This window comes from Falco cherrug, chromosome 4 (assembly GCF_023634085.1).
Source record: "Falco cherrug isolate bFalChe1 chromosome 4, bFalChe1.pri, whole genome shotgun sequence".
In the NCBI taxonomy this organism is placed as follows: domain Eukaryota; kingdom Metazoa; phylum Chordata; class Aves; order Falconiformes; family Falconidae; genus Falco; species Falco cherrug.
Window position 1 is genome coordinate 26,055,239 of NC_073700.1, and position 23,839 is coordinate 26,079,077.

At 48.6% G+C, this 23,839-nt stretch overlaps 3 protein-coding genes across 14 annotated transcripts in view; 1 reads left to right on the forward strand and 2 right to left on the reverse strand.

Annotated features, from left to right (window-relative positions):
• Positions 1-3,445, forward strand: part of ARHGAP17 (Rho GTPase activating protein 17) — a 47,905-nt gene extending 44,460 nt beyond the window's left edge. For 4 of the 6 annotated variants that reach the window (XM_055707202.1, XM_055707201.1, XM_055707206.1 and 1 more), the window contains one exon: positions 2,527-3,445. Coding sequence is in view for 4 of the 6 variants with exons in the window: in XM_055707201.1 (XP_055563176.1) it covers positions 2,527-2,651 (125 nt within the window). In the remaining 2 variants the exon portion in view is untranslated. Of the gene's footprint in view, positions 1-121; positions 167-2,526 lie in introns of all 6 variants that reach the window. The other 2 variants (XM_055707203.1, XM_055707204.1) reach the window with 1 other exon arrangement.
• Positions 3,446-3,548: 103 nt separating this feature from the next.
• SLC5A11 (solute carrier family 5 member 11) lies at positions 3,549-23,645 on the reverse strand. Of its 7 annotated transcripts, none has more exons than XM_005444087.3 (17): positions 23,418-23,645; positions 20,174-20,350; positions 19,172-19,243; positions 18,367-18,471; positions 18,057-18,116; positions 17,448-17,552; positions 15,974-16,079; positions 15,028-15,108; positions 14,393-14,598; positions 13,444-13,579; positions 12,592-12,699; positions 12,043-12,193; positions 11,644-11,812; positions 10,648-10,863; positions 9,282-9,444; positions 7,989-8,170; positions 3,549-3,713 (listed from the first exon to the last, which is right to left on the reverse strand). In XM_005444087.3, exons 2-17 carry the CDS (start codon positions 20,303-20,305, stop codon positions 3,579-3,581), a joined length of 2,127 nt encoding a protein of 708 aa, XP_005444144.3. In that variant the 5' UTR covers positions 20,306-20,350; positions 23,418-23,645; the 3' UTR covers positions 3,549-3,578. The 7 variants fall into 7 exon arrangements, 6 of the variants coding, with proteins under 6 accessions (XP_005444144.3, XP_027668216.2, XP_027668217.2 ...); XM_027812415.2 differs by lacking the exon at positions 23,418-23,645 and adding an exon at positions 21,533-21,683; XM_027812416.2 differs by lacking the exon at positions 15,028-15,108 and having other exon boundaries at positions 23,418-23,633.
• On the reverse strand, positions 3,733-7,735 carry LOC114017237 (testis-expressed protein 47-like). Its single transcript, XM_027812419.2, is given in 5 exon segments — positions 3,733-4,550; positions 4,552-4,597; positions 5,432-5,495; positions 5,878-5,942; positions 5,944-7,735. Coding segments are annotated over 5 exon segments (597 nt in total). The 5' UTR covers positions 6,171-7,735; the 3' UTR covers positions 3,733-4,355.
• Positions 23,646-23,839: the final 194 nt, after the last annotated feature.

Here is a 23,839-nt window from a genome sequence, read left to right on the forward strand (position 1 = left end):
ACTGTTGAATTCCTTTGTCCATGTACTGGACTTTAGCAATGCCTCGAATTCTGTTTATGGTATTAAATCAATAAGCCCTAGAAAAGAATATTCTAATCAAAAATTTTATTAAATAATCTAGATGTTTGACCTGCATTCAGTAGGAACTGTATTGGAAAGTTCAATGGTAAGGAAAAGGCATATGATTGGCCAAAAATGTCGCTAATTCATAATCATGTGTGTGCTAATGCCCACTACTAACCTGTCACAAATAACACTGCTTGCTTGCATTATCGTTAGTGTGGCATGCAAAAAGAATGGCTGTTTGATGCTCGCTCTTACATTAACGTACTAAAAGTATTGAAGACTAGAATGTAAAGTTGTTCATGTTTTGACTGGCCAGTTTCATGTTGTACTTTTCCTATGTACAGAAAATTCTATCTAGAAATCCATGTGTTTTATACAGGGGTTCATTCTGTATTTGATGTAGCTGTAGCATCGTTTGTCACAAATACTTCTTTCCTGTGTCACCTCACACTGTCAGCTACGTCCTTTTCCAATTCATCCTTCAATATGCAGTCATGGTAGGGAAAACTTCTGTGCCTGCATCTAAAGTCAAAGTACGCCTTTTGAACCATACTTTAAATGGCAGTGCGGAGGTAACAGCGGGTAGCATTAGGTACTGGGGAGAACGCAGTGCCTCTGCTACTTGGTTCTGTGCTTGTCTCGTCAGGTCGAGCTCAGTGTGGAATGTTTTGAGTAAGGGAAGGATGCAGGAAGAATTCGGGAACTCACAGGATTGCAGTTTGTTTATTCTTCTATGTAGTACTGCTTCTGTTAGCAGTAGGAAAAATTACTAAAAAAACCCTAAAGTTTAAATTAACTGACTTTAAAAGTGCTTTTTCATTCATTGTAGAAGCAAGTTACAGAGTAGAGTTGGGGTGAAGGAGAGCTGCTGATGTTATGAAACTTGGTTTCTTGTTTCGGGGACCTGGTAAACGCATGAATGTGAGGCTAAGTGAAAAGGTTTGGTTTTAAACTAGCCCCAGTAATTATTTCTTCATTGCTACCAAACATCTGTTGAACAGTGATAGTCTTGTAGGTGCCACAAGGCACTGTTCTGGGTATAGCTCAGTAACCTGGACACTGACTATCAAGATGAGAATGGAGGGCTGAGGAGAGAGCTGTTTAACAGCTTCCCCCAGATGATGGTGTTTAACAAGTCGTAACAGTATGGATGGCTTGTTCTGTGCCTTCTGGATGATTTCATCTTAGCAGAACATGGTACTCCCCAAGACTCTGATACAAGACGGTGGGAGAAAATGTACAGTTCACACCTCACAAGAAAATATTAATCCTGGGATCATGTTTTTGGGAAAATTGCAGCAATTTGCATTGCAAACACTTAACCGCTTAACCATAATTGTGTCAGGCCATAATATGATGGAGTTCCAGCTGCTGTATTAACTGTATCACTGAGTCCAAAATCACTGCACATTGTGAAAGGCTGGCTGGCACTCTAGTAACGGTCTGAGAGAGAAGCAGGGGAGACTGCGCTCAGACTTCAGTTCTGTGTCTGCTTTCACCTCTTCCATGTCATTTAGCTCAGAAACTTTCAATGTGAACATTTATAAATTAAATTTAGCCCAGAAATTACAATTTCAGATAGGAGTCAGTCTTTAGAGGATGCCTGTCAATGCCACCGATGTTTAAAAGCCAGATGCTTATGTGAAGTCTTTATTTGATTTAAGCAGTCTAAATTACTTTCTATTTAGAACAGCTGCTGGATTGCAGCAGGAGATGTCGTGGCATATTATAAATTAGTTTTCCAAAATACTGACTTAATATTTCCAGTCACTTTTTTTTTTTTTTTTTTTTTAACTGTTAGGATTTTTCTGATCTTCTCCCTACCAGGGCAGTCAGTCACCAGAAACGCAACATTTTGAGGTCCTCCTTGGGCACCTGGGCTTGAACAAAATTCTCCTCCTTTCAGAAGAGGCAAAGGACACAATGTTCTGTTATACAAAGGAAGAGGGTTAATCTGAATTTGCTTTAAGTAATTTCTTCCTCTTCCTGTGACAGGGCCTCCTTTTGACACCATACATGTTCCTACTGCTTCTAAAAGTCATAGGTGGTGGTTACCTGGCTGATGATTTAGGTGCCTTTTTGTTGGGTTTTTTTTTTTGCTGAGTGACCGTTGTGTTTTGACGTGAAAGTCTGCAGTAACATGCCAGTCTTAAGGGGCATTGAGGAATCCAATACTAAATCGTTACTTGCTGTCCTCCATTCTTCAGAAAGAAACGTTTCCTTTTATCATGTAGAAGACTGAGAAAAGGTATGTTGGAGAAGCAACTCATAAGCATTTCAGTATGGCTTAGCCTTTTTGTGTTCATGCGTGCACATTCACATATGTGGCAGCCCTCTGTTTGAAAAGCCTTTGTTTACCTTTCCTTTCCCTTTTCTTTCTAAGGAAATGCACCAGAAATACGCTAGCGAATGGGATGTCACTGTCCAGACTCTAAACTGGCTATTGCGTTTTTTGTGCAGATTCCAGTATTCCAGAACCACTTCAGAACCCTTCTTCAGAGCTTCTTGCAGAGACAGCAAGCAAAGAACTGCACAACCACCTCATGCTTGATATTGACAATGATACAGAAAGCACTGCTCTGTAATGGAAAAACTCAAAACTTTTTACTGTTCCTTTCCTGGTAGGAAAACTAACAGACCTAACAGTGAAAAGCTTCTTTTGACGATATGGCAAAACTGTGTAGAGTTGTGACTTGTGCATCACGGAGAAAGTGATTTAGCCATTCAGAAGAAGTTTAATGATCTGTGTCTCAACGATGGTTTTCAGAATCTTGGATGGAAGGAATTAATTACTGCAGAAGCTTGCATAGGAAGCATAATTGCTGCTAATACGGATGGTATTAGCAGAAATTCCAAAAGAATAAGAAGCAGAACATTAGTTATTTAAAGTGCATGTATAACGGAAATAATCTTTTTAATGTCACGGTTAGACTTTTATTTCTAGTTCTTAGACATTACAAGGAGATGCCTTGCAAGAGACATTCCCTCACTGATTTGCTGCAGATTCTTTTTAAAACATGAACCAAAAAATGCCAGAGTGCTGGTGGTGACTGCTGGTTATCAGTCACCTTGTCAAAACTGTGGATGTATTCTAGTGCCTTGAAGGACTGTCATACTGTAGAAGGAAACTTACTGCATCTTTAATCATTTCATTGCTACTTAATGATCAGTACTTAATACTTATTTCATAGTTATTTGTATTAACCAAGCCTGCTTTTGTTTATGTGAAACTGGCAACTGTTTCAGGATGAAACTGTGGAAGTGTTTTTTGTGCTTTCAGTGAAAACGGTTGAATTTTGAAAGAACTTTGAAACAGCTGTTTGGATTCGTCAGTTGGGTGAACATTTATAAAATTAAAGATTGTCTTTTGTCAACTTAAGGCATCTTTATTCGAGTTTGTGAGTAACATTGCTCCCAGTGGGCACTGAAGGTTACAGAGTCACTCCCGGGGCTTTGTAGCTCGTGAGTCCGCCAGCTGCTCAGTTTGTTCTTTCAAAGGCTGCAGCGGAAGCCTACTGTGAATGAATGTGCATCTGTTCTTTAAGGCGTAGATTCAAGTTAAACACAAAGGAGTTCAGCTGCAAAGAGGAACGCTGGATACAACCTGTATCATGCAAAGAAATGAGAGGGAAGAGGCCACACTGTTTCTGTGAATGAGAAAGAGGGAAACTAGTCAATTGAGGTAACATTCATATAACTAGTTGAATTGATTTACTTAACATTTAAACTCCTTAATACTCCATAATACATTTTATTGATGTTCTTAAACTAGACCCTAGGCTTAACTACAAGAGAAAACTGCATTTCATTACGGCCTTGACAAGACTCATTGCACATACATCGTAGTTGCTGTCTTTTCCATGCCCTGGTTTGAAATCCCAGTGGCTGCCCAGTTTTTCCTGTTCAGACATCTCTTAACACCAGGGCTGGAGTTACTCCCTTATTTACCAAGCACAACTGTATCCCCTGTTCATAGGAATGCACCCCAAAATTGGGCAGGGGTGGGAGGCAATGTGGGGTATCAGCTTCTTGAGTGACTCTCGTGGCTTTAAGCTATGTTGTTGCAATTGATTAGTTAATCAAATGGCTGCACAAAATAACCCTACAGAGGTCTAAAAAGAAACTTGGAATACAATAATGAGGTTTTGTAATGCTTTTAGCACTGCTTTGAGAATCTGCTCGGGTGTATGTGCTTGCAAAGGCTGGCTGAAAGACAAGCACAGCTGCTTGCTTGTGTGGTTTAGGGGAATTTTTTTGGGGGTACACTAGGTAAATTTCTTACAGCCCAGTTACTTGAAGTTTACCTCAAAACTTTGAATACAGGCTGCCAGTTTGAGTGGGACGGTAGGGCACTCTGCAGCCACCTCTGCTGTAGACTGTGATTGCGCTGAGTTTTGTGGATGTGTCATGGGAGATGTCTCTATTGCTGCACACCACTCTGGGAGCAGTCTGGTGGGGTTATTATGTGCCGTGGCTAAAACTTTTAATTTCCTTGAGTAAAGTACTGTGTGGAAAGACAGTGAATTCCATCCTAAAGTACAGCAAGGAGCTCTTATCAGAGGGTCAGGTTTCATAAACTGAGTGCGTTATTTTTTGCATTCCCAGAGCTATGGTAGAGGATTGCATGCGTACAGCATGGTGCACCCCTCCCACCCCAGCCAGTGGAAACCTTTTGTAACTGTACTCTAAGGTACTGCATAAATGTATCGAGTGGACTGGTCAGATGGAGGCTAAGAAACGAGCAGTAGGAATTTAATAAACAAATGCAAGAGTGTGATGGGGGCTTGCTTTGATAGGAATTCCATTCGCAGTGAAGAAAACTGCGGCTTTCCTGAACCTGGATTTCAGTGATTTAATAAGGGGCCCTAGAGAAACACTCAGGTTAGGCTAAAGGCAGTAGTTGGCTGAACTCTGTGGGACTGCTTTCGTAGTGCTGAGAGGGCAGACAGCAGGCTGGAAGGCAGTGACTAATACTCTGAAGATAATTTCTGGAACAGCAGTACCTACATCTGCAAACCTTTACAAAGCAGGGTACAGAAATCATACAGCCGATTCGTAAGGAGGGAGTTTTCCTATTTTCCAAAGCCTGTGGAGGCTATTGACAGATGAAGTCTTGGTGTTTGGAAGATGGGTTCTGATGTGGAGGGCTGGGCAAGGGCCTGCTGGCAGCTGCTCAGCTGCTGACTGCGTCCAGAAAAGATGGGTCACGGTAACTGGAAAATGTCAGCTCCTCTGTGGTCAACAGGTATTCAGTGGGAGAGTAAAAGCTTGATGTAATCATAGCTAATGCTCAGTTTAACCCTAAGGAAGTATTCTAGCACCGCTGTTAAAGTTTTGTTCACCTGAGGTAGTATGAAACATTTGCCAATGACCATGGGTTTGAGGAGAAGCTAAATCTTGGGTGTTGAAATGGATTGTGCTGCTGCAAGGCTGCAGAGCAAAGGGTTGAATTTTTACAGAATTACATATTACAAACTAATTTGTGAACATAAAAATAATTCATCAGCTGCCCTACATGGCTTCTCCTTTGAATCATGGGCACTGAAGACAACTCGTGTTGTTCCTATTATGTCTGACAGAGCACGTCATCCAATTCTGTCAGAATACTGTTCTGGGGCAGTTACCTGAAGCATTGGGTGGAGAAAATCCCAGAGGTAAGCTACTGAACCCACCACAGCTTTATTCAGGTCTTTAAACCTCTGTATGCAGTAAGAGATAGTTATACATTTATAGTTAGCTGGATCTTGGAAGCCAAATCTGTGCAAAGATGGGTCAAGGTTACTTGATCCCACTAGGAATTTATGTAACTTGTCTCTACTACATGAAAAATACAGCTGGAAGAGAGAAGTAGGAGACCTGGGACTTGTTCTCGAGTGATCTTCTAATGCGTTTTCACACAATCCACTGTGATAAACTTGTTTCAAAAGAAAAACCAGCAGTTTGTCAAAAGAGTTTATAGCGACAGCTCCAGCAAGTTACTGTTGTGTGGTCTGTTGTGTGTGCTCTCTGCTGCCACAGACAACAGATTTGCAGATCGAGCTTTTATTATCCAGAAGAAACACGAAAGCATTGCTGCTGTGGGAAGCTCTTCTTGACATATGCATCGGTGCGGTTCACGTTACCTCCTAAAACTGCACCAAAACTTGCAATATTGCAGTAGCTGAAGTCTAATGTTCCCATTAGCATTTGTTTACTCTAAAGATGCGGTTACATCGTTACATCGCTGATGCTGTAGATAGATCACCTGAAGGGCCCAGATGCAGAGCACTTCGGAAGTCTGGCATATGAAGTGGAATCCTTTCCTCTGCTCGACATTGGCACTAGGCAGGTGTTTAAAAAAAAATTGTCTTAACGTATCTCGTCAAAACATTTGGTATACAGTAATTGCCTGGGAGTCATACATAAAGTTAGTTGCAAAAACAATGTAAGACTTTATTTATAAAGTCTCTCTTTCCCACAGGGTTTCTAACAGTTGTGTTTCCTTTGCTTAGGAAGGATTCCCAAATGACAATTCTTCTTATATGGTGTAACAAAACAGTATTTTCTTATTTTATGGGCTGCTACAAGGCTTGTACGTATCACCGCTCTACACCACCCTTTACGTTATGCATGTGCAGCGCCATAAGCTTTTGTAGGTGCTACTTGCTACACCCATGCAATATTTAACATATTCTAAGAAATTTTGTGACAGGTGAGCACAAGGTATGAGCAGGGAAGGCGGCGTTCCCAGATCCCCAGCGGGCAGGTAAGTGGACACTGGGGTTCTTCACAGTCATACATGGAAGCAGCTGCAGCCCTGGCCTCGCCGGGGGGATTTGCCACTGATACGGCTTTGTAAAGGGGCTGCCGCCTCTGCCGCCCTCCGCTCACCCAGCAGGGCCGCCGCCACTGCAGAGCGGGCACTGGCCCCGAGGAGAGGCTGCTCGCACCGCCTGGCCTTGCCAGGGAGCCCCGAGGCGCTGGGCCACCTCCGCCATGGCTGGTGGGGCCAGTGAGCAGCCGCGCTGGGGCAGCCCCCAGCCCAGCCCCCCCCACGGAGCAGCTCTCGTTCTGTAACCAGTGTATCTGCAGCTACGGAAAGCTGGGGGGTGGCAGGCTGACCCCACCGCCAGCCCGCCCGGGCTGCCCTGGGAACAGCGCCTGAGGTGAAAGGCAGCCCGTGGTCCCAGCCGAAGGGGTGCTGGTGGGGTTGGGCTGGTTTAGTGCCTTGGCCTTGATGACAGGTTTGGGGGCGTTTTTTCCACGCTGGGTGCTGGTGGCAGTGGGTTGGCATTAGCTGGCGGGCTGGCCCCACCGTGGCAGCACTGAGAGGCTGGGGTGCGGGGGCCGCACTGGCCGCGCTCCCCCCTGCACTGAGGAGGGAGCTGAGCCGGCGAGGCTGAGCTGGCGAGGCATGGCGCGCCACCCAACAGCATGGACGGCAGGCCCTGGCCCTCCGCCGGGCACGGGGGGTGTTCGCTCGGCCTCGAGGGTAGAGGAGCCGAAGCAAAGGGGAACCAAGGGGTTGTAGCTGGTTGTAGAGGCACAAATAGGAAGAGAATCCAGACTTCCTGAATTCCAGGCAGTGCTCCAACCCTGAAGAGCATAACTAAACATTTAAATTAACCAAACAAAGCTCTCCTGCCTAGCTACCTTCCTTGGCTCTTTACATTTATCATTTCGCTGACAGTTGGGGTCTGACGGTGCCGGTGCAGAGGACTCAGCCCCTGTCACGGCCAGGCCCCCCTTAGACATAAGGAAAGGATTGGGGAGGAAGGTCTGTTGTCTTAAATAAAGAAATAACATTTAGAAAGCACTAAGAGTTACATTAACCCTCTGCTAATTATTATTATTTACACCAATTAAGAGTTAGTTGATGTCATCTGGAATCAAATAGCCAGCGGCTACGCGAAGTAGGCCCAGAGGAAGAGCCCAGCACATACACACAAGAGCAAGTTGATGTTCAGGACGTGTTTCACCAGCGGTTTCTCCTCCAGGGACGCCACGGGAGGCAGCTCAGGTTTAGTCGGTGCCGCATTCTCAGCGTTTTCCTGTTTGCGCTCCATCCCGCAGAGCCACAGAAGGGCGGTCAGCAGCCTTGAGTTCCCTTTGGTCTTAGCCGTACCTAAAAAGACAGTCAATAGTGAGGTACAAATCCCACCGAATCCCAGGAATGTATCAGTGTGGTCCTGTGCAAAGGGTTTTGATGCAAAAAAATGCACCAGTGTTCTTTAAACAAATACACTAGCTACGCTGAGGTGTAGGAAGCCCTTCAATTAGCACCTTTGGGGCTGCAGTACTGATTTCATTCTTCCCTGGAGCTCTGAGTTCTGCTGTTCCCAATGGTTTAGGGAACGGCAACAGTAGACCAAACCTAAAAGCTGAGCTGTAGCTACTCGTTACCCTTCAGCTTGCACGTGCATGCTCTAGTCCATTTAGGGTTATTCCATGCCACACACGTGTGAATTGAATTTTCCCAGCTCTGGTGTGGGTTCGGGCATACGTGACTAAATGCTGGGAAGACAGTGCTTGTGCCCAACAAACATGAGACTTCCCAGCAGCTGGGAGCTCTGCACCGTAACTCATTAGCTTACAGATCTTTTCAACAGCTGTTTATAGATCAAAGGAATACACAGCAAAGGCTGCAAAGTTACATAAACAGTGTCCCAAGCCTGGCAAAAACAAGTGATGATAATCATCGCTGGAAAACGCAGAATGAGTTGCTATGCATGTTTGTACCTAATACCGACAAGTACAAGTTTTAAAAAATGTAAATCCTCCTTCACTGATCTGTCAAGAACTCCGCCCAGGGCTCTGGGTTCTCCCTGCTGCTAGAGTCGATCAGAAAACATCACTGAAAAACAGAAATGGAATTTCATGAAAATAATTGTGGTTTTCCTCCACCCTCCCCTTTTTCAACCAGTTCTCCTTGCCGCAGGTGCAAGCAGCACCAGTGGCTAGTGCAGGATAATGGGCATGGCTCTCTGTATCCCGTCCAGCTCCTTCTTGATTTCAAGCATATGTAATGCCATCAAGAGATGGAAAAGACACCAAGCTTCTGCTTAAGGTAAAACTGCCAGGTAAAAACCTTTTAGCATGCCCTGAAGTTACAGAAATCCAGAGGAAGTAGTTTTAACGTTTCTTGTCTTCAAAGCCTTTACATAATGCCTAGTGTTGTTATTACTGTTGTTATGCCTAGGTGTAGGTACTACTGAATACGATGTTGGAGCACTTACATTTATTATCATTTGAACTATTTTCAGAAGCAATGCTTATATCAATCTGGAGAGCGGGATGCTCAGCTTCACACACTCCTTTTGCAGCATCAGGGGAAGTGCTGACTGCTAGGTCTTGCTTGACTGGTAGATCCCCACGTGTGAACCAGGTAAGCCGACTTATCTGATGGCATGAAGAGTGGTGTTAAAGAAAACTGCTTTCGTGGTTGTTCAAAGGACTACCTCAGCAGCAGAGCAGCCTGCAGAGAGAATACTTAGAAGGGCCGAAATCTGTTCTCCTGCTCTGTTAGAGCAGGTGAACAGCCAAGTGCTCAGCTGGTAACAACAGAAGCGATGGCTACCATCGGCGCGCTGAGTTAAGCTGTTTGTACAGCTACGCTCTCTGAAGCATGGCGTTCTTCATTCTCTTTTACTGAGGAGGAGGCATTTCTGCACAGGATCATCACTGGATGCAGGCTGAGAGCGGGTCAGTGAAGGGAGCAAAAGGAATGGAAATTGTGGCCAGGGAGGAATGATTCAGAGAACTGGAATTGTTGAGAGAAGACAGGTGGGAGACATGATAATTTTCTTCACATATGTAAAAGACTGATTAAAGAGGGTTGTTCTCAATATCAGCGATAGGGCGGACAGAAAGGGATGAGCACAACATGAAGCTGGAAAGATTCAGGCTGGAGATGAAAAATTGCTACTGGGAGGGCAGGTGAGCTCTCGAATTGACGGCACACCTCCCTGGGCATTCTCCTTCTCTGGGGATTTCTAAGAATAAGTTCACCAGGTCTTTCAGAAATGTGTCGGGTTAGTCCTGTCTTGAAGGAAGAGGATGCGTTGGCTGTGTGATTTCTGAAGGTCCCTCTGGCCCTCCTTTCTGCTATTAACATTTTTCTGTAGCCTCAGTATATCTATTGAAAATAGTCAAACTGGCACAAACCTGTTCCAGAGGAAGTGTGCTCTCTGCCCTTGATTTCTCTTTTCTGCGAGTAAAAATGGTTCCTCACTAAATTAGTAAGAGAGTTGATAAAGATGACCCAGAAGCTGGAATTTCTTGGAAAATAGAGGGAAAAAGCTAATTTGTCATGGATTAAACACACATGTTTGAACTTAATAACAGCTTTTTGTAGCATCTAATGTTGACCAGTTTCCAGGGTGGGACTTTGGATTTATGGGACCCAAATATTACATGGCAGCAGGGTGCTGGAGCAGAGGAGGGACTGCTGTTACAGGTTATTGCAAGTGTGATCATAAATAAAGAATGAATGGAAAATTCCATTTCCAGATTATGTATCCCCACATTATTTCCACGGATGTAGCGTGGGGCATCCTGGAAACCATTTACAAATAACAAAAGAAATCTGAAGGGGTGACGCACCATTTCTTCCGAGGGGGGTTCTGTGAGCATGCTGACGACCAGCACCGTGAACGTGGAGATCGCGGCCAGGACCATGGAGAAGTAGAGATAGTGCATGTACTTCACCACGCCTGGGCGGCGGTCCGTCTCGCCGCACTGGGGCTCTGGGTAGATGAAGTCCAGCACCAGCCGAATGACGCCCAGCAGCAGCCCGATCACCAAGCCCCAGAATGCGCCCTGGACAAGGAAGGGTATGGGAGCAAGAAGGGTATCCAGGATCCAGGGCTATACATTTACAGGCTACAAGCTGGCCAGGCTTTCTCCTTGCTGTTTTTTTGGCAGGCTCCTGTTCCTCCCTTTTCTGCTCTTCCTATCTAGTCTGCCAGTGCTGTTACAGTAGCCTGGCACCTTGCCTCTGTGGGAGCAAGAGGGTCATGAATTTTGGTATGGAGGGGAAGGATAACATCTTATGCCAGAATATTTTGAAGAGCGGCATTTGTATCCTAATGGTTGCCTTAACCCTGCGGGGCTGAGAGCTGCTCTCCACCTAACTGAAGCCCCATTTGGGGAGATTTTACCCTTTACCTAGCACCAGTCTCTGTGGAGAAACTGGAGGTTTAGGGCTCCTGACACTTTTGGTCTGGCTCCTTCACTGTCTGGGCTTGCTGTCCCTTCTGTAGCCCCCTGATGCAGGTAACACAAGTTCGTGTAATAAACAAGCTGATGGCCAACAAGCCCCTAACAGGCTTCAAGATTTGTGAAGGACACCCTGCAACGGAGCAATGCAGCCGTCACAGTCCTGCTGAAATGCCAGCAGTCTTTGGAAACCAGCAGGAATTGCTCCCTCCTGTATTGCTGATGGTTGCTCGTCTTGTGCAGAGGTCTCGGTGCATTTGTTCCCCCAAACACTACAAGAGGCGGCAGAACTGCAGCCTGGGCCCTGGCTTGAACTACAGGACTCTTGTCGGGGCAGTGAGGCTGCAGAGGCAACTGTGCTGAGCACAGCATGCTTGTTACCTTTTCATTTGCTCTTTTCCAGAAGCAACCCAGTATAAACACCATTGCCACAGGGGGCTGCAGGTAGGAGCTGATCGACTGGATGTAAATAAAGAGCTGTCCTCCCTGGCCAGCCTGTACCAGTGGGATCCAAAGGATGGAGACCACAGTGAGCAGCAGCACAAACACCCTGTGCAAGAAAAAGGTGCCATTACTGCTAGCTCAGGCCATGCTTTTCCAATTGCTCATCCTGCAAGACTTTGAGATCTCTCATAACCACAAGGCCTCTGCTGTAGTCCTCCACCAAACTGCACAATATGAAGATGCTACACCTGTACAAGGGCAGCAGGCTGAGGCATGCCAAGATGAGTCCCTAATGCTCAGGCTCTGATATAATATGCATGTCCTAGTCCTCCATACCTGCCAACGATCATGAGTTCCCACTCGGAGCAACGAGGACGGAAATGCTTCCAGAGGTCCATGGTGAAAATGGTGCTGGCACTGTTGAAGATGGAAGTCAGGGAGGACATGAGAGCTGCTATCATCACCGACATCATCAGGCCCCTGAGTCCTGGAAACAGAGGGAGAAGTACAGCCGCCCTGAGGAATCCCCAATAACCCCACTGTAGGATATCCTCAAATTCTTCTTTGAACTAGAAGAGGCTTTTAAAAATGTTTTTAGCCCCAGTTTTAAAATGGCAGTGACGGAGAGGTGTTGACAGTTGATTCTCATTGTTAAACATCTGCACTTTAGCTTTTATCCAAATTTGAAGTAGACATCTGGACACTGGATCATCACCCATCTCTCCTGTTGCATGCTGTCCCTTGCCACTGTCTCACCAAGCCAAACATAAACCCCACTGCAATTACAGCTGCAGGGTATTTTCCTCTCTGAACTTCTCTCATGGACACCTTTTGGCTGGTGTGTACCGTACCCATCAGTGCCAGCACCATTGCCAAGCTCCTTACCTACAGGCAGAAGTTCTATGACCAGCTTAGGGTAAGCAATATCAGAACAGCCAGAGGGATTGCCACAGATTTTTCGGCAAATTTCCGCATCTGCACAAGCCACCAGATCTAAAAAAAAAAGCAAGGGGGAGTGAGAGACAGTACTCCGCAGCCACAATAAACCCACGTATCTAAACAAGTTAGCCTACTGAATGCGGTGAGCTGCTTTCTAAGCGAAATGCTGGAAAGCTTCCAGCAAATGACAGAGGACTCTCTCACAGCGAGAAAGGGCAGCGTTGGGCTTCCCCATTTTCTCTGGTTTTTTCTTCCATGCAAAAGACAGAATCAGTGCAGGTAGCTGACCTCCCTTGCATGTCTAATTCTTCTCTAGGAATGTTGCTCACTTGAGGACTACGACTACCCAGCCCCTCTGGCACAGCTCCTCACGGACAAGCACATCCCCCGCAGCCAGCATGAGATTCATGAGATTCAGGGTGGCATATGAGGATTTCTCCGCATGTTTCAAACAAATTGCAGCAGGAGCGACACTGGGTGTAGGAGGGGCCCAAGGGCATGGTCAAAATGCAGAGTGGCTGCAGGCAGCAAGCTCAGAGCAGATCAGCACAACTGCAGCGAGAAAGGACGACAGGCAGTGGCTCCAGCACGCGGAGCAGTGCGCTGTGTGCGATATGTGGCTGGGGACTGCTGTAGGAGGATGTGCATCCTCCAGCGTATAACTGGAAGAAAATCTCTTCATACTTCAGGCATTTGATGCACTGTGACCTGAACTTATTCAGTAAAGGCTGTTCCAGCTCCATAGGGTAGGCACAACCAGGAGTGACAGAGGGAACAGATCTCTCCTTCAGCACTTACCCGGGAAGAGAATTCGGCTGATCATGCCTGGCATTACCATCATAAAGAGGGGCAAAATTTTCAAGTAGGAGGTCATCAAGGAGCCTCCTTTGGCATGAGAGAGGTTTTTAGCAGCAAGGGACCTCTGAACGATGACCTAGAAATTAAGAAATACGTTTGGTCCGCTGTCAGCAGAGGGGAGCTAGCTGTGCAGCTGTGATACCAATTGCATTCATCTGTATACTTTGTTCTCCTCTAAACTATTGAAATCTTAGGGTGAACACAGCTTGTCTGGGGCTTTACAATTCTTGTTTCAGATCCTGAATACCTTACAGAAATGTAGACCCGAAAGGCACTCCTTGTGACATCAAACCTGAGCCTTGCTTCTGCACTATACCGTGCTGCATAATCTGTTCCTTAACTAATCCTACTCAGGCTCAGGATTTTCTTTTCTTCTTTTGTTGGAGGCTTCCCTGGCCTGATGGCTAAGCCTGGCCAGGTCAGCAGCCCTCCTATCAAAGCAGGACAGAGTCTGAAAAGAGCAAAGTGAGTTAAATAAACGAGCACTACAGGAACACCGGGAGGTTGCTTAGGGCTTCATTCGTGCTGGTCCTGATGTTGTCACTAGTGGGAAGGGCAGGCAGAGCCCTGGGAAGCTGAAAGAGTGAATTCACAGGTAGTGCACAAGAAGGGAAAGGCTTGAGTTCAAACAAACAAACAAAAACCCCATTTATAGACTGGGATTAACTCTCAAACACATTCTTACCCCTTTTTACATTGAAATGGTTCCCAAAAATTTTGTTGTGCATATCAAGTTTTGGATCTTTAGGATTGAAACAATCAGATTTTACTAAATTCCCATCAGCCATTAAACCAGCCCAGGCTCTGTCGCAGACGCTAGGATGTAATCAGGTTCAAACAATCAATAGCATGTTATTGAAACCGACCAAAGGGATGAGCAGTAACCCACCTGATCTGTACACCAGTACCACAGGGATGGGATGGTCATTCCCACCAAAACTCCTGGCCAGGGAAGGTCAGAGTTAACAGGGTCTCGGAAAATGTGAAAAGCATCTTCTCTTGGCAAGCCACAGCTGCTGTTCTCCTTGCGGGTGCTGGGAATGGCATCAAAGTATTTTGTCTGCAAACCTTCAAGACCACCAACTTCAACAAAGCCTAAAACAGACCACAAGAAGCAGTTATCACACACATCTTCCCGAGCTGGTACCCTGATTTTCAGTCTCCCTAGTTTGCTACACATGATGCTTCACAAGTATTCTTTACAGATCAGCAGCTATTGACTAACATCGGGCTGGGCAATAGCATAACACTAAACCTGCTGGCTAGCAAAGGTGCTTGTTCACCCATAATACTGCTTCAGAATGTATTTCTCTAGAGATTTTTCAGGGAGCACTCAAGCATTTTTACCGCACAAAGAACTACTGTAAGATCATTTGTACAAGCGTATATTCCAACAGGAGAATATCTAGAAGGCAGTTGCCAGAACATCCATTAAGTAATCAGTTGTGGCAATCCAGCTTGTTTGTAGTGCTTGGTAAAGCTTCTATCGTAGTTTCAGCAATAAAACCCCAGGGAAACACTCACTGAAGACCATGAGAGTCACAGCCCCTATCAGCATGATGAGGGTTTGCAGAGCGTCTGTGTATATCACAGCTGCCAGGCCACCTAAGAGAGCAGAGAAGCAACAGACTGTGGGAAACTGCGTTTTTTTTTTTAAAGCATCTCACACTTTGCAGATGTTTTTGACAAGCAGTGTAAGCTGAACCCCGTGCCCGGCAGGCTGGCGGGTTCTGACCACATCGGGGGGCGGGGGGGGAGGCACTTTGGCCAATTCCTGTGCATGTCACTTGGGCTAAAATGTCACATTTTGAATCATAATGAGTCATCATTTTGGTACTAAAAAGCCAAAGCCCAGTATAAGTACTTCTACGGGAAATACATGGAAAAACTCCAAAACAAAGCCCAAGCTGAATAAGGAGAAGAAATAAAAAAAAAAGAAGAGAGGGGGGGATCTTTATGAGCAACATCATTAGGGGTTAGCACTGGGAAAGAAGCAACCTTTATTTGTCTGGGATTTGCTGCTTACTCTGTGCATGGCTTTTTTCCATTTGGCCACTGGTAAGCCCTGAAAGGGCATCCAAGATTGACAATGCTTTCCGCATTACATGGCTCATTGTTATGTAAATCACTCATACCTCCAAAAAGCCCAGAGGAAAAATGCGTTGTGCAAATGCCCTGAGCATAGCTTCTCCTTAAAGCAGAACTGACCTGCATCCATATCTGGCAGGACCTTGTAAGGGGTATTCATTTACTCTTACCTGGCAATTTTCTCTCAATAGGTGGGCTGTCAGTTGTCCCTGTCCCCCATCCCCTGTCCTCCCCCCCCCCATTATCCACAGTCATATCAAAACCAGATTGTGTGGGAACTGCAGGACCCCTATCACACGCACGAGGATGGATGGTGCGTGGCACAAACGTGCTCAGCTCACTGTGCCCAATCCATGGTGTGATCTGCGACTCAGCCACATACCTGCAACGGTGTAAACGGCTGTGATGGCCAGCAAGCCTACCACAGCGATGTAGAGGTCCCAGTGTAAGGCTTGCTGAATGAAGAGGGCCCCAGCATACATATCGACCTAGAGAGAAAGGAGAGTTACCGCAGTTGCGATGATGGTATTACTGAGCCGCTCGAAGCTGATGGTGCCAGGGAGCACGACCACAGAGCTGGCCAGGCTGTCTCCTTTAGTGGGACCAGCCTGGTTTGCAACTGCTCGTGCCCCCCGGCTCCCCGCAGCGCCTTTCCCACACAGCACATCCCTCTGCAGCCCCAGCTCCTGCCTGCTGTGCGTTAGGACCAGGCTCAATTCAGTATTCACTTTATTCATAATTGGTCACGGGGGTGGCGGGGAGGGCGATGATGGAGCTGTCCTGAGAGAGGGCGAGCATGCACAGCCCTCTGTGAAAAAGGCATTTGGGTGGGGTGAGCTTATCGCTTCCCCCGAGCAGCAGGGAGCTGGCTGGGGAGAACCTTGCTGGCCAGGAGCGAGTACTGGTGCAAACCTCCCCAGGTGCTCCTGCCGCCAGCCCCAGCACCCCTTCGCCATAATGCAAATTCCTCCTGCTGACAAGGTGACAGACAACAGGGAAGAGTGTCCTCGGGGTGGGACCCAGCCCTGACCAGCCAGCTCCGCAGCTACGTGAAAATGCTGTTTTACGAGAGCTTTAGGATAGGCAAACTGCAGACCACAGAATGACAGACATAGAAAAGCATCCTGAACACGGGAATCACATTATCAGAGATTTCCATCAAGGGGTTAGTTTTTTCTAGAGGAGGACCTGAGCCTAGCTCCTGGGTGCCACCCGAGCCCCGTGACGAGCACCTGTTCCAGTGGGGCCGCAGGCACGCACGTGTCAGTGTGTCCCACTCTGGCCCTGCGCATACAGGAAAAACACCAGCAGGGACTTGTCTGATCTCACAGATCCACGCGCTGCTGCACGGTTAATAAACAGCTCGTGAGTTGTTGCGCAAGGGTTGATTCAGTTATTTATTCAAGGCACTACATCAAACAGGTGCAATAAATCACTAACTCTTTTCTCCTAAACACGTACCAACTCCTACGTTCTTATTCATCCTGCACATAACAGCGTTTGGTGTCTGCGCAGGCAATAAATATGCGAAGGGAAGAAACTGGGTAAGCTGCTAGATGTACAAAATCTAACAAATGCACTCACAACACAACTTTTCCACGAGCTATCGCTCAGGACATGGATACCTAGCTTTCCCTCCTACTGTAGCAAGCATTTAGATGCTTAATGGGAAAAAAAGTTGTTCTTTTTGCATCAGTTCCCAGAACTACCATGGTCTCTCTTCCTCAGGCACTCGATAATACACCCTCTTCTGCTAAGAGAGGGAAGGGCCAGCAGCTGCATTTCTCAGCCTCGCTGAGAAGCACATGTTTCCAAAGTGCACCGAACTCAGTCCATTTCCCTTTTTTTCTACTTACTGATATTTTGGTGAAGATATAGATGAACAAGTAGAGAATTGCCAGGAACATCTGAATTCTTTTGCCTCCAAAACGCTTCCGCAAGTACTCTGGCATGGTTGTAACCTACGTGAGAGACGCGCCGTCAGAGAAAGTGGTGTGCCGTCGCTCCCGTGAATCGCGGCCCATGGGACCGGGGTGGGCAGTTTGCACCAGCAGAAGACCCGCAGGGTCCTGCTAGTTGTGCTGTGCTGTTGTTTGGCTCAGCTGCCTACTGAGGCCAGCACAACAGCTTAGCAAGCACCGACTTTGCTGTAAAGTCTGGCACAAGGCTCCCTATAAACTGGGACATGAGAGTGTCCGCCCATCTTCTCAGGAGATGGGGCAGCTCTCCTCCATTGCCAGGGGTAGCAGAGCTGCCTTACCCCCACATCCCAGCCCTCAGCACCGTTCCCAAACAGCAGCTCTCCCCCTTCAGCCCAGGCTGCTGGGGCAGCTGAACACACCGTGGCTCACCTCCCACCTCCCGGGAGCAGCGCAAGCACAGCAGGAGGCAGTTAAGCCCATGAGCCGAACAGGTGATTTAGATACCAGCAAATAACTGACCAACGCAGCATCCCCTCTACTTACTCCTGCTGCTATGTAAATTGGAAGGAATAGCCAGGCCAGCACCAAAACACAAAACATGCCCTGCAAAGCAAATGGGAAGGAAGGTCAGAGATGCAGGTCCAGGCTGCCCTCAGGTGCATCAATGGGGACACGGGGTGGGGCAGCACTCAGAGGCTCAAGCCCCCAGCAGCTGGGGGTGTCTTCTAGCTCACACAGCAGGACTCTGTGCCTCTGCAGCTGCCAGACCTGTACCCTTGTGTGGCGACTCCTTGGTGTTGGAGTTGCCCTGTACAGCACAGAGACAGCCACAGTGCCACCACGCCACACTCACATTCCACTCATAGGCTGTTGCGGCAATTCCCGAGGCAGCTCCTGACCCAGCCAGGCCGATGAAGTGGCCACTTCCAACGTTGCTGGCAAACAGGGATGCGCCCACCTGGAGAAAGACAGAAAATCAGACCTGGCCCTGGCACCAGGCACTGTTCTCAGCAGTGAGAACACAGTGATGCTCTTTCCCACTCATGACTACGGAGGATGTGAAATCCTTATCACTCTCTGCCACCTTCTTTTGCCTGTGTGTTCAGTGGCTCTGGCACTCCTCTCCAGCTTCTTTCATCATGCACTGCCTATAGCTCATTTGTGAGCATGTTTAGGACCATCCTGCTTCCAAAACAGTGTCCAATTTCTTGTGGGGAAGCAGGGCAGAAGGTGGAGGTAACGAGTAGAAACATCAGGTCATCAGGTTCTTATGTTAGCACATGCTGACCCACCAGCCCAGCCCAAATGAACACCCCACCAGCAGACTGGCTCGATATAAGGCTGCGGCTGCGATGGGGACCACCCAGGTAATTCTGGACATCTCTAGATCAAGGCACGCAGAGCTGGACAGGCTTTGCAAGCTGGTGGGCTGGCTCCCATGGGACACAGGGTTGTGGTGGAAGCCCTGCAGCAGCTCCACTTCCCCAGCCTCGAATGTGGGAAAAAGAGCCAGTATTGTAACTGGGTCTTTGCAAAACATGGAAGTAATCTTATTATTTTTTTTCCTGTTTGCAGAAATAAGTTCTGCTTGGACAGAAATGCTTTTCAGTCTCGCTGTAGCCTAGAGGCACAAGCATCATAATAATAAAGATACTTACAGGCCACCAAACCATCTGTCCTCCAGCTAGAAAGTAGCCTTTGACAGTGCTGCGCTGCGTCTTCCACATGGACTGGGAAAGCAGAAAAGCAGAACACCCATTTCAGCAATCATTTCAGCTGCTGCTCAGAGCATCGCCAAGCGATCTCCCCGGTGGGAGATTCTGTACTGTCATCAGATGAAAGCGAAGGGCTTCCTGAAGGACCTGCAGTTGCAGCTGGGAAATTCTGGGGGACAGGAGAGCAGCAGACGAGGGAGGGGACTGGCCAGTGCCACAAGCCACGCGCGAATTTCTCTATCATCATCTCTGCATCCTGATTAAATGTTTTCTATGGTAAGCAAACTAAATCCTTCCAGATCAGCGAGGAAGGCAAGCAATTTTGGACAAGAACTGTGGACATCCCTAGCTACTGGGTGCAGCCAGGAGAAATGCTAGCAGTGCATGTATTTACCCATTGACTCCTGTTCCTCAGAGATTTTGGAGAGTTTCATGCAATGCCATGGGAGTTACGCACCACATTTGAAGAGAGCAACTATTTATCTCTGCCTTATGACAGCCCGATTGTGCTTTTGCTATTACAGAAGCTATGCCAAAAGGATGTCCTTCTGTCTTAATTATATATAAACAGTATTTTTAATTTATGGAATCTGCTGTTGAGACCACTGCGGACAAGCACAGGTGATTTATAGGACAGCAGTTCCTTCCTGGATGAACAAAACATTATTATTAGCAATACTTTGTACTTAAACGACCTCTTCCTTACTAGGGTTCTCAAAACCTTAGCAAACACTAGAGCTGAAGAGCTCTCCTCTGGAGCAGTGAGGACACTTCCCCAGGCTGAAGTGAGGAAAAGGACCTGTAAACTTTATCTTCCCACTTGTTCAGTTGAATCCAGTGAAGTGCAGCCCGATTCAAGCCAAAGTAAAATAATCTGAGGCCAAATCAGCCACATTTTTCAGTGTAACAGGGCACATACAAAAGCTTTTAATCACATCTGCTTACCCATAGCCCAACGATGAGGACAAAGATGAAGTACAGCACAAGAACAGCGATGTCTATGGCGTCCAGCGTCTTTTGGGGAAACACATCCCACGGGGGGGTGACAGAGGACGGCGTGCTGCTCGTGGTCTCCATGGTTCCTTATGCAGGCTGAGTGCTTCTTTGTCTTGATGCATATATCTGTCAAAAAATGGATTACATGGATGGGAGAGGATGTGGCAGCACCGTGCTGGTGTTGACTGTTTCCTGAATAATTCAGGGGTGGCTCTGGTTGCGGTGCTGCTCATGTGGAGCTGTGGAGAAGGCTCTTGTCTCTGGCATTTTCCTTCATCCATGACTCCCTTTCTGTGATGTGAAGATGCTGGCAGCAGGCAGGCCTGCCGCGGCTTGGTTGGATTTCTTATGCAGTGGGTAATTTTCTAACTGGTAGAGAAACGGGCACATTAGAGAGAAGGTGTGAAGAGCTGAAATAGCCGGAGGACAGGACCGGGACGCTGCACTGCCGGTGATGACAGCCTGCTGGTCCCAGTGCAGCAGCACTGCTGGACTGGCCTTGATGACAAGTTGCTGCCAGAAATGTGCCCGCGGCGAGCTGCGGGGTGTGAAGACATGTGAATGGCTCCAGCTGCCGTGGCACCTTCCTCCTTCGCCACGGCAAGAGCTGGAGCCGGGGCGCAGGGTGCTTGGGCCCCCTCCTGAGTGAGGCTGAGCTCACGGCGAGCAGGCACAGCCCTCTCCCTTACCGGGAGCGGAGGCTGGCAGCGTGTCTCCCAGCTCAGGGATGGGTGTACCCTCTGCCACGCCAGAGCATGCCGGGGCAGCAGGGATGGGCACAAGCACTGCCGGTAGCGATTGCAGCAGCGTGGGACCAGCACCAAGCAGCAGAAGAGCTGGTGCTGGAGCCGGGGCTCTCTCCTGCACTCCAGCCCCACAGAGGCATTTGATGTGCTTCCCACAGGAATAAAACCTCCTTTTCTTCTCCAGAAATGCCAGGTGAGGAGATGTGGCACCACTGTGGGACTCCTGAAAAGGCTCTCCGAAGCCCTCCAGAGCACCTCCAGAGTGGTGCCGGGCTTCTGCCCTTTGGCAGGAGGGGCAGGATAAAGTCCACGTCAGGAGGCTGGTTGGGTATTTGTGTTAATGCAGTGCCTCCTCGTTTCCTCCTCTCGCCCAGGCTTGGCTCCGCTCTGGGATCGAGGCAGGAGGCGAGTGGCAGCCCTGCTGCGGCCAAGGCAGGGGCAAGGCTCACCTTGGGCAGCCCCCGGCTCGGCAGTGGCCGCAGTCCATCACCAGGGACCCCTGGGCCCAGCACCTCACTGCCACGCTCCAGCCACAGAGCAAGTTTGGGATTATTTCTCTTACCCTACACAGCTCAGGAGACGGCTCCCTGGCGAGGGGCAGAGCTGGAGTCCCCAGCCTTGGTGCCACCTCGCAGCCGGCTCAGCTCCAGCCCCAGCCCCGGCGTCGCTGGGACGGCTGGACCGGGTGTCTGTGGTCCTTGTCTTCCTCCTGCCTATGTGGCTGGCCAGGTCCCTTGGCCTCTCTTGTACTTGTAAGGCGACACTTATAAGTGCCCCCCCCTGCCAAAAAGCTGAAGAAGGTGGGGCGAAGGGTGGCCTGCACCAGCCCGGGGCTCCCGGCATGGATGGTCAGACAACAAGTAGTCGAACAAGTTCTTCCTCTGAACACCCAGCGTGCGGCAAAACACAGACTAAACCAGCCGCCCCGTCCCTCGGTCGTGTTTCACAACCTGCCAGCTTTGCCCCTTCGCCCCTGCGTTGCACTGCGGCTGGAACCTGACCGTAACTCACCACGGCCCGAAGGCTGGCCTGAAGTGCCGCCGGCTGCTCCGCACCGGTGGCATCGCCGGGCACCTGATGCCCAGGGCGTGAACAAAGCAGGGAGGGAATGGAGCCGCAAGTGCAGTGGTGGTGGAGATGCAGCAGTTTCTCCTGCCAGGTGGGATTCAGGAGGGCGAGCCCTGCTTTGTGTCCCCGCTACACCCGGTCCTGCAGCTCTGCCCGGAGTGGGGCTGCTGGGCTCGTGCATTTACAAAAAGGTCAGGCAATAAATAAGGAGTTTTCCACTGGCAGATACCAACCCATCACCCGCCTTCCACAGCTGGGGGGTGTATCCCGAGGCACCAGCAGCCTCCAGGACAAGAGCCAAAGATGGTACAGAGCCATGCCCTGGCTGAGTGGCAGCAGTGGCAGCACCAGGCTGGGAGCAGAGACTTGCAGCACCTTGGCAGAGCCTTTTCCGTGCTTTATCAAGCCCCGGATCCCACTGAATTCCTTGGGAGCCTCTGCTTTGTGAGGGTGCAGGCACTGGTGATCAGAAGATCAGTGCTATCTTACCTTTTTAAGAGGCAACATGTCTTGGCCGTTGCCAAGTTTGTACTGGCATGCTTAACCTCTAACTAGGAAAAGAAAAAGAAGGTTTGGTATGCCAGCCTTGGGAAGTTGCTAAACCCGCTCAAACACCTCCTGCTTTCTCTCTCGCAGCTCCGATATTGCTGTTTCTTTTCATCCCGAGACATTTCCCAGCTCGGGGCCCGCGGTGGGTGGTGAGCAGCGGCGGCACAGCCAGGGCTATAAGTTCCCTACGTTCGGTCTCGCTCAGGACGCAGCCACACGTGTGAGGGAACCGTGTGTCCCTCCCTCCAAAACGCACGCGGATCTGGGGCAGAGCTCCGCAGGCATTTCTCGTGCCCATCAGTAAAAAAGGAAACACGGGATACACTCCAGGGGAAATTCCCAGAGCTGAATACACGTGACCACAGGTTAAAGCTCCTCTTGCAACTCCCTGAGCAGGCGGGGAGGCTGGGCACTAGGAAAAATGCAGGAGATTCAGTTGCTCAGATTTCAGATCCTAACTCTGCCACAGCCCAGTGGAAATTTTGCCCCTTTTGTGCATTCAGCTCACAGCCCGGTCTCCCTCGGTTCCTGGCACGGGTGGCAGCACTTTCCTCGCCAGAGATTGTGAGGAAGGAACATCCATGGCATTGAAATGAAGCCGCTGAAGCCAGCCCTTTATCAATGGTGCTGGGAGAGATGCAGCCCACGTGGGTCTCGAGTAACCCATCGGACTACATCGCTCTAAATGCCTCCTCAACAGGTTTTTTAAAAGCATCCCCAGGTCCCTCCACCTCCTAAAGACACCACCGCTTGCCGGGGCCGAAATGCAGCCCCAACCCACGCCCCAGCCAGAGCTCCCGGCTCGAGGTAGAAGCTGAAAGAGAACTTACTGCGCTCAGCCGGGTCTCATTCTGTCCCCTGCGCCGGGCACCACCGAGCCTCTGCCAACTGACAGGCAGCTTAAATATTGCCAGAGAATCGGGATTTGCCAGCGGAGCTGTTAACAGTGTCACAAGGAATGAGAAGGAATATTTATAGTCAAAGTTAAACTAATTGCCTGAAGTTACTCTTTCAGTCTCCCGTGGCTCTGGTGGGAAGTGTATTATTTTCACTATCAGCGCTCATGGGTCAAACTCCACGGAGTGCCACTCTCTTAAGCAATCTGCACAGCTAGAGAAGGGACGAGTAACAATAAAAATAATCCATGCTGATGTCCTCTCAAGCTGACAGCCTGCAACACAGGGGGGAGCTGACAGCTAGCCCTGGCTCTAGGTTTAAGCCTAAACCTTACAAAGCAGAATCCATCCGTGGG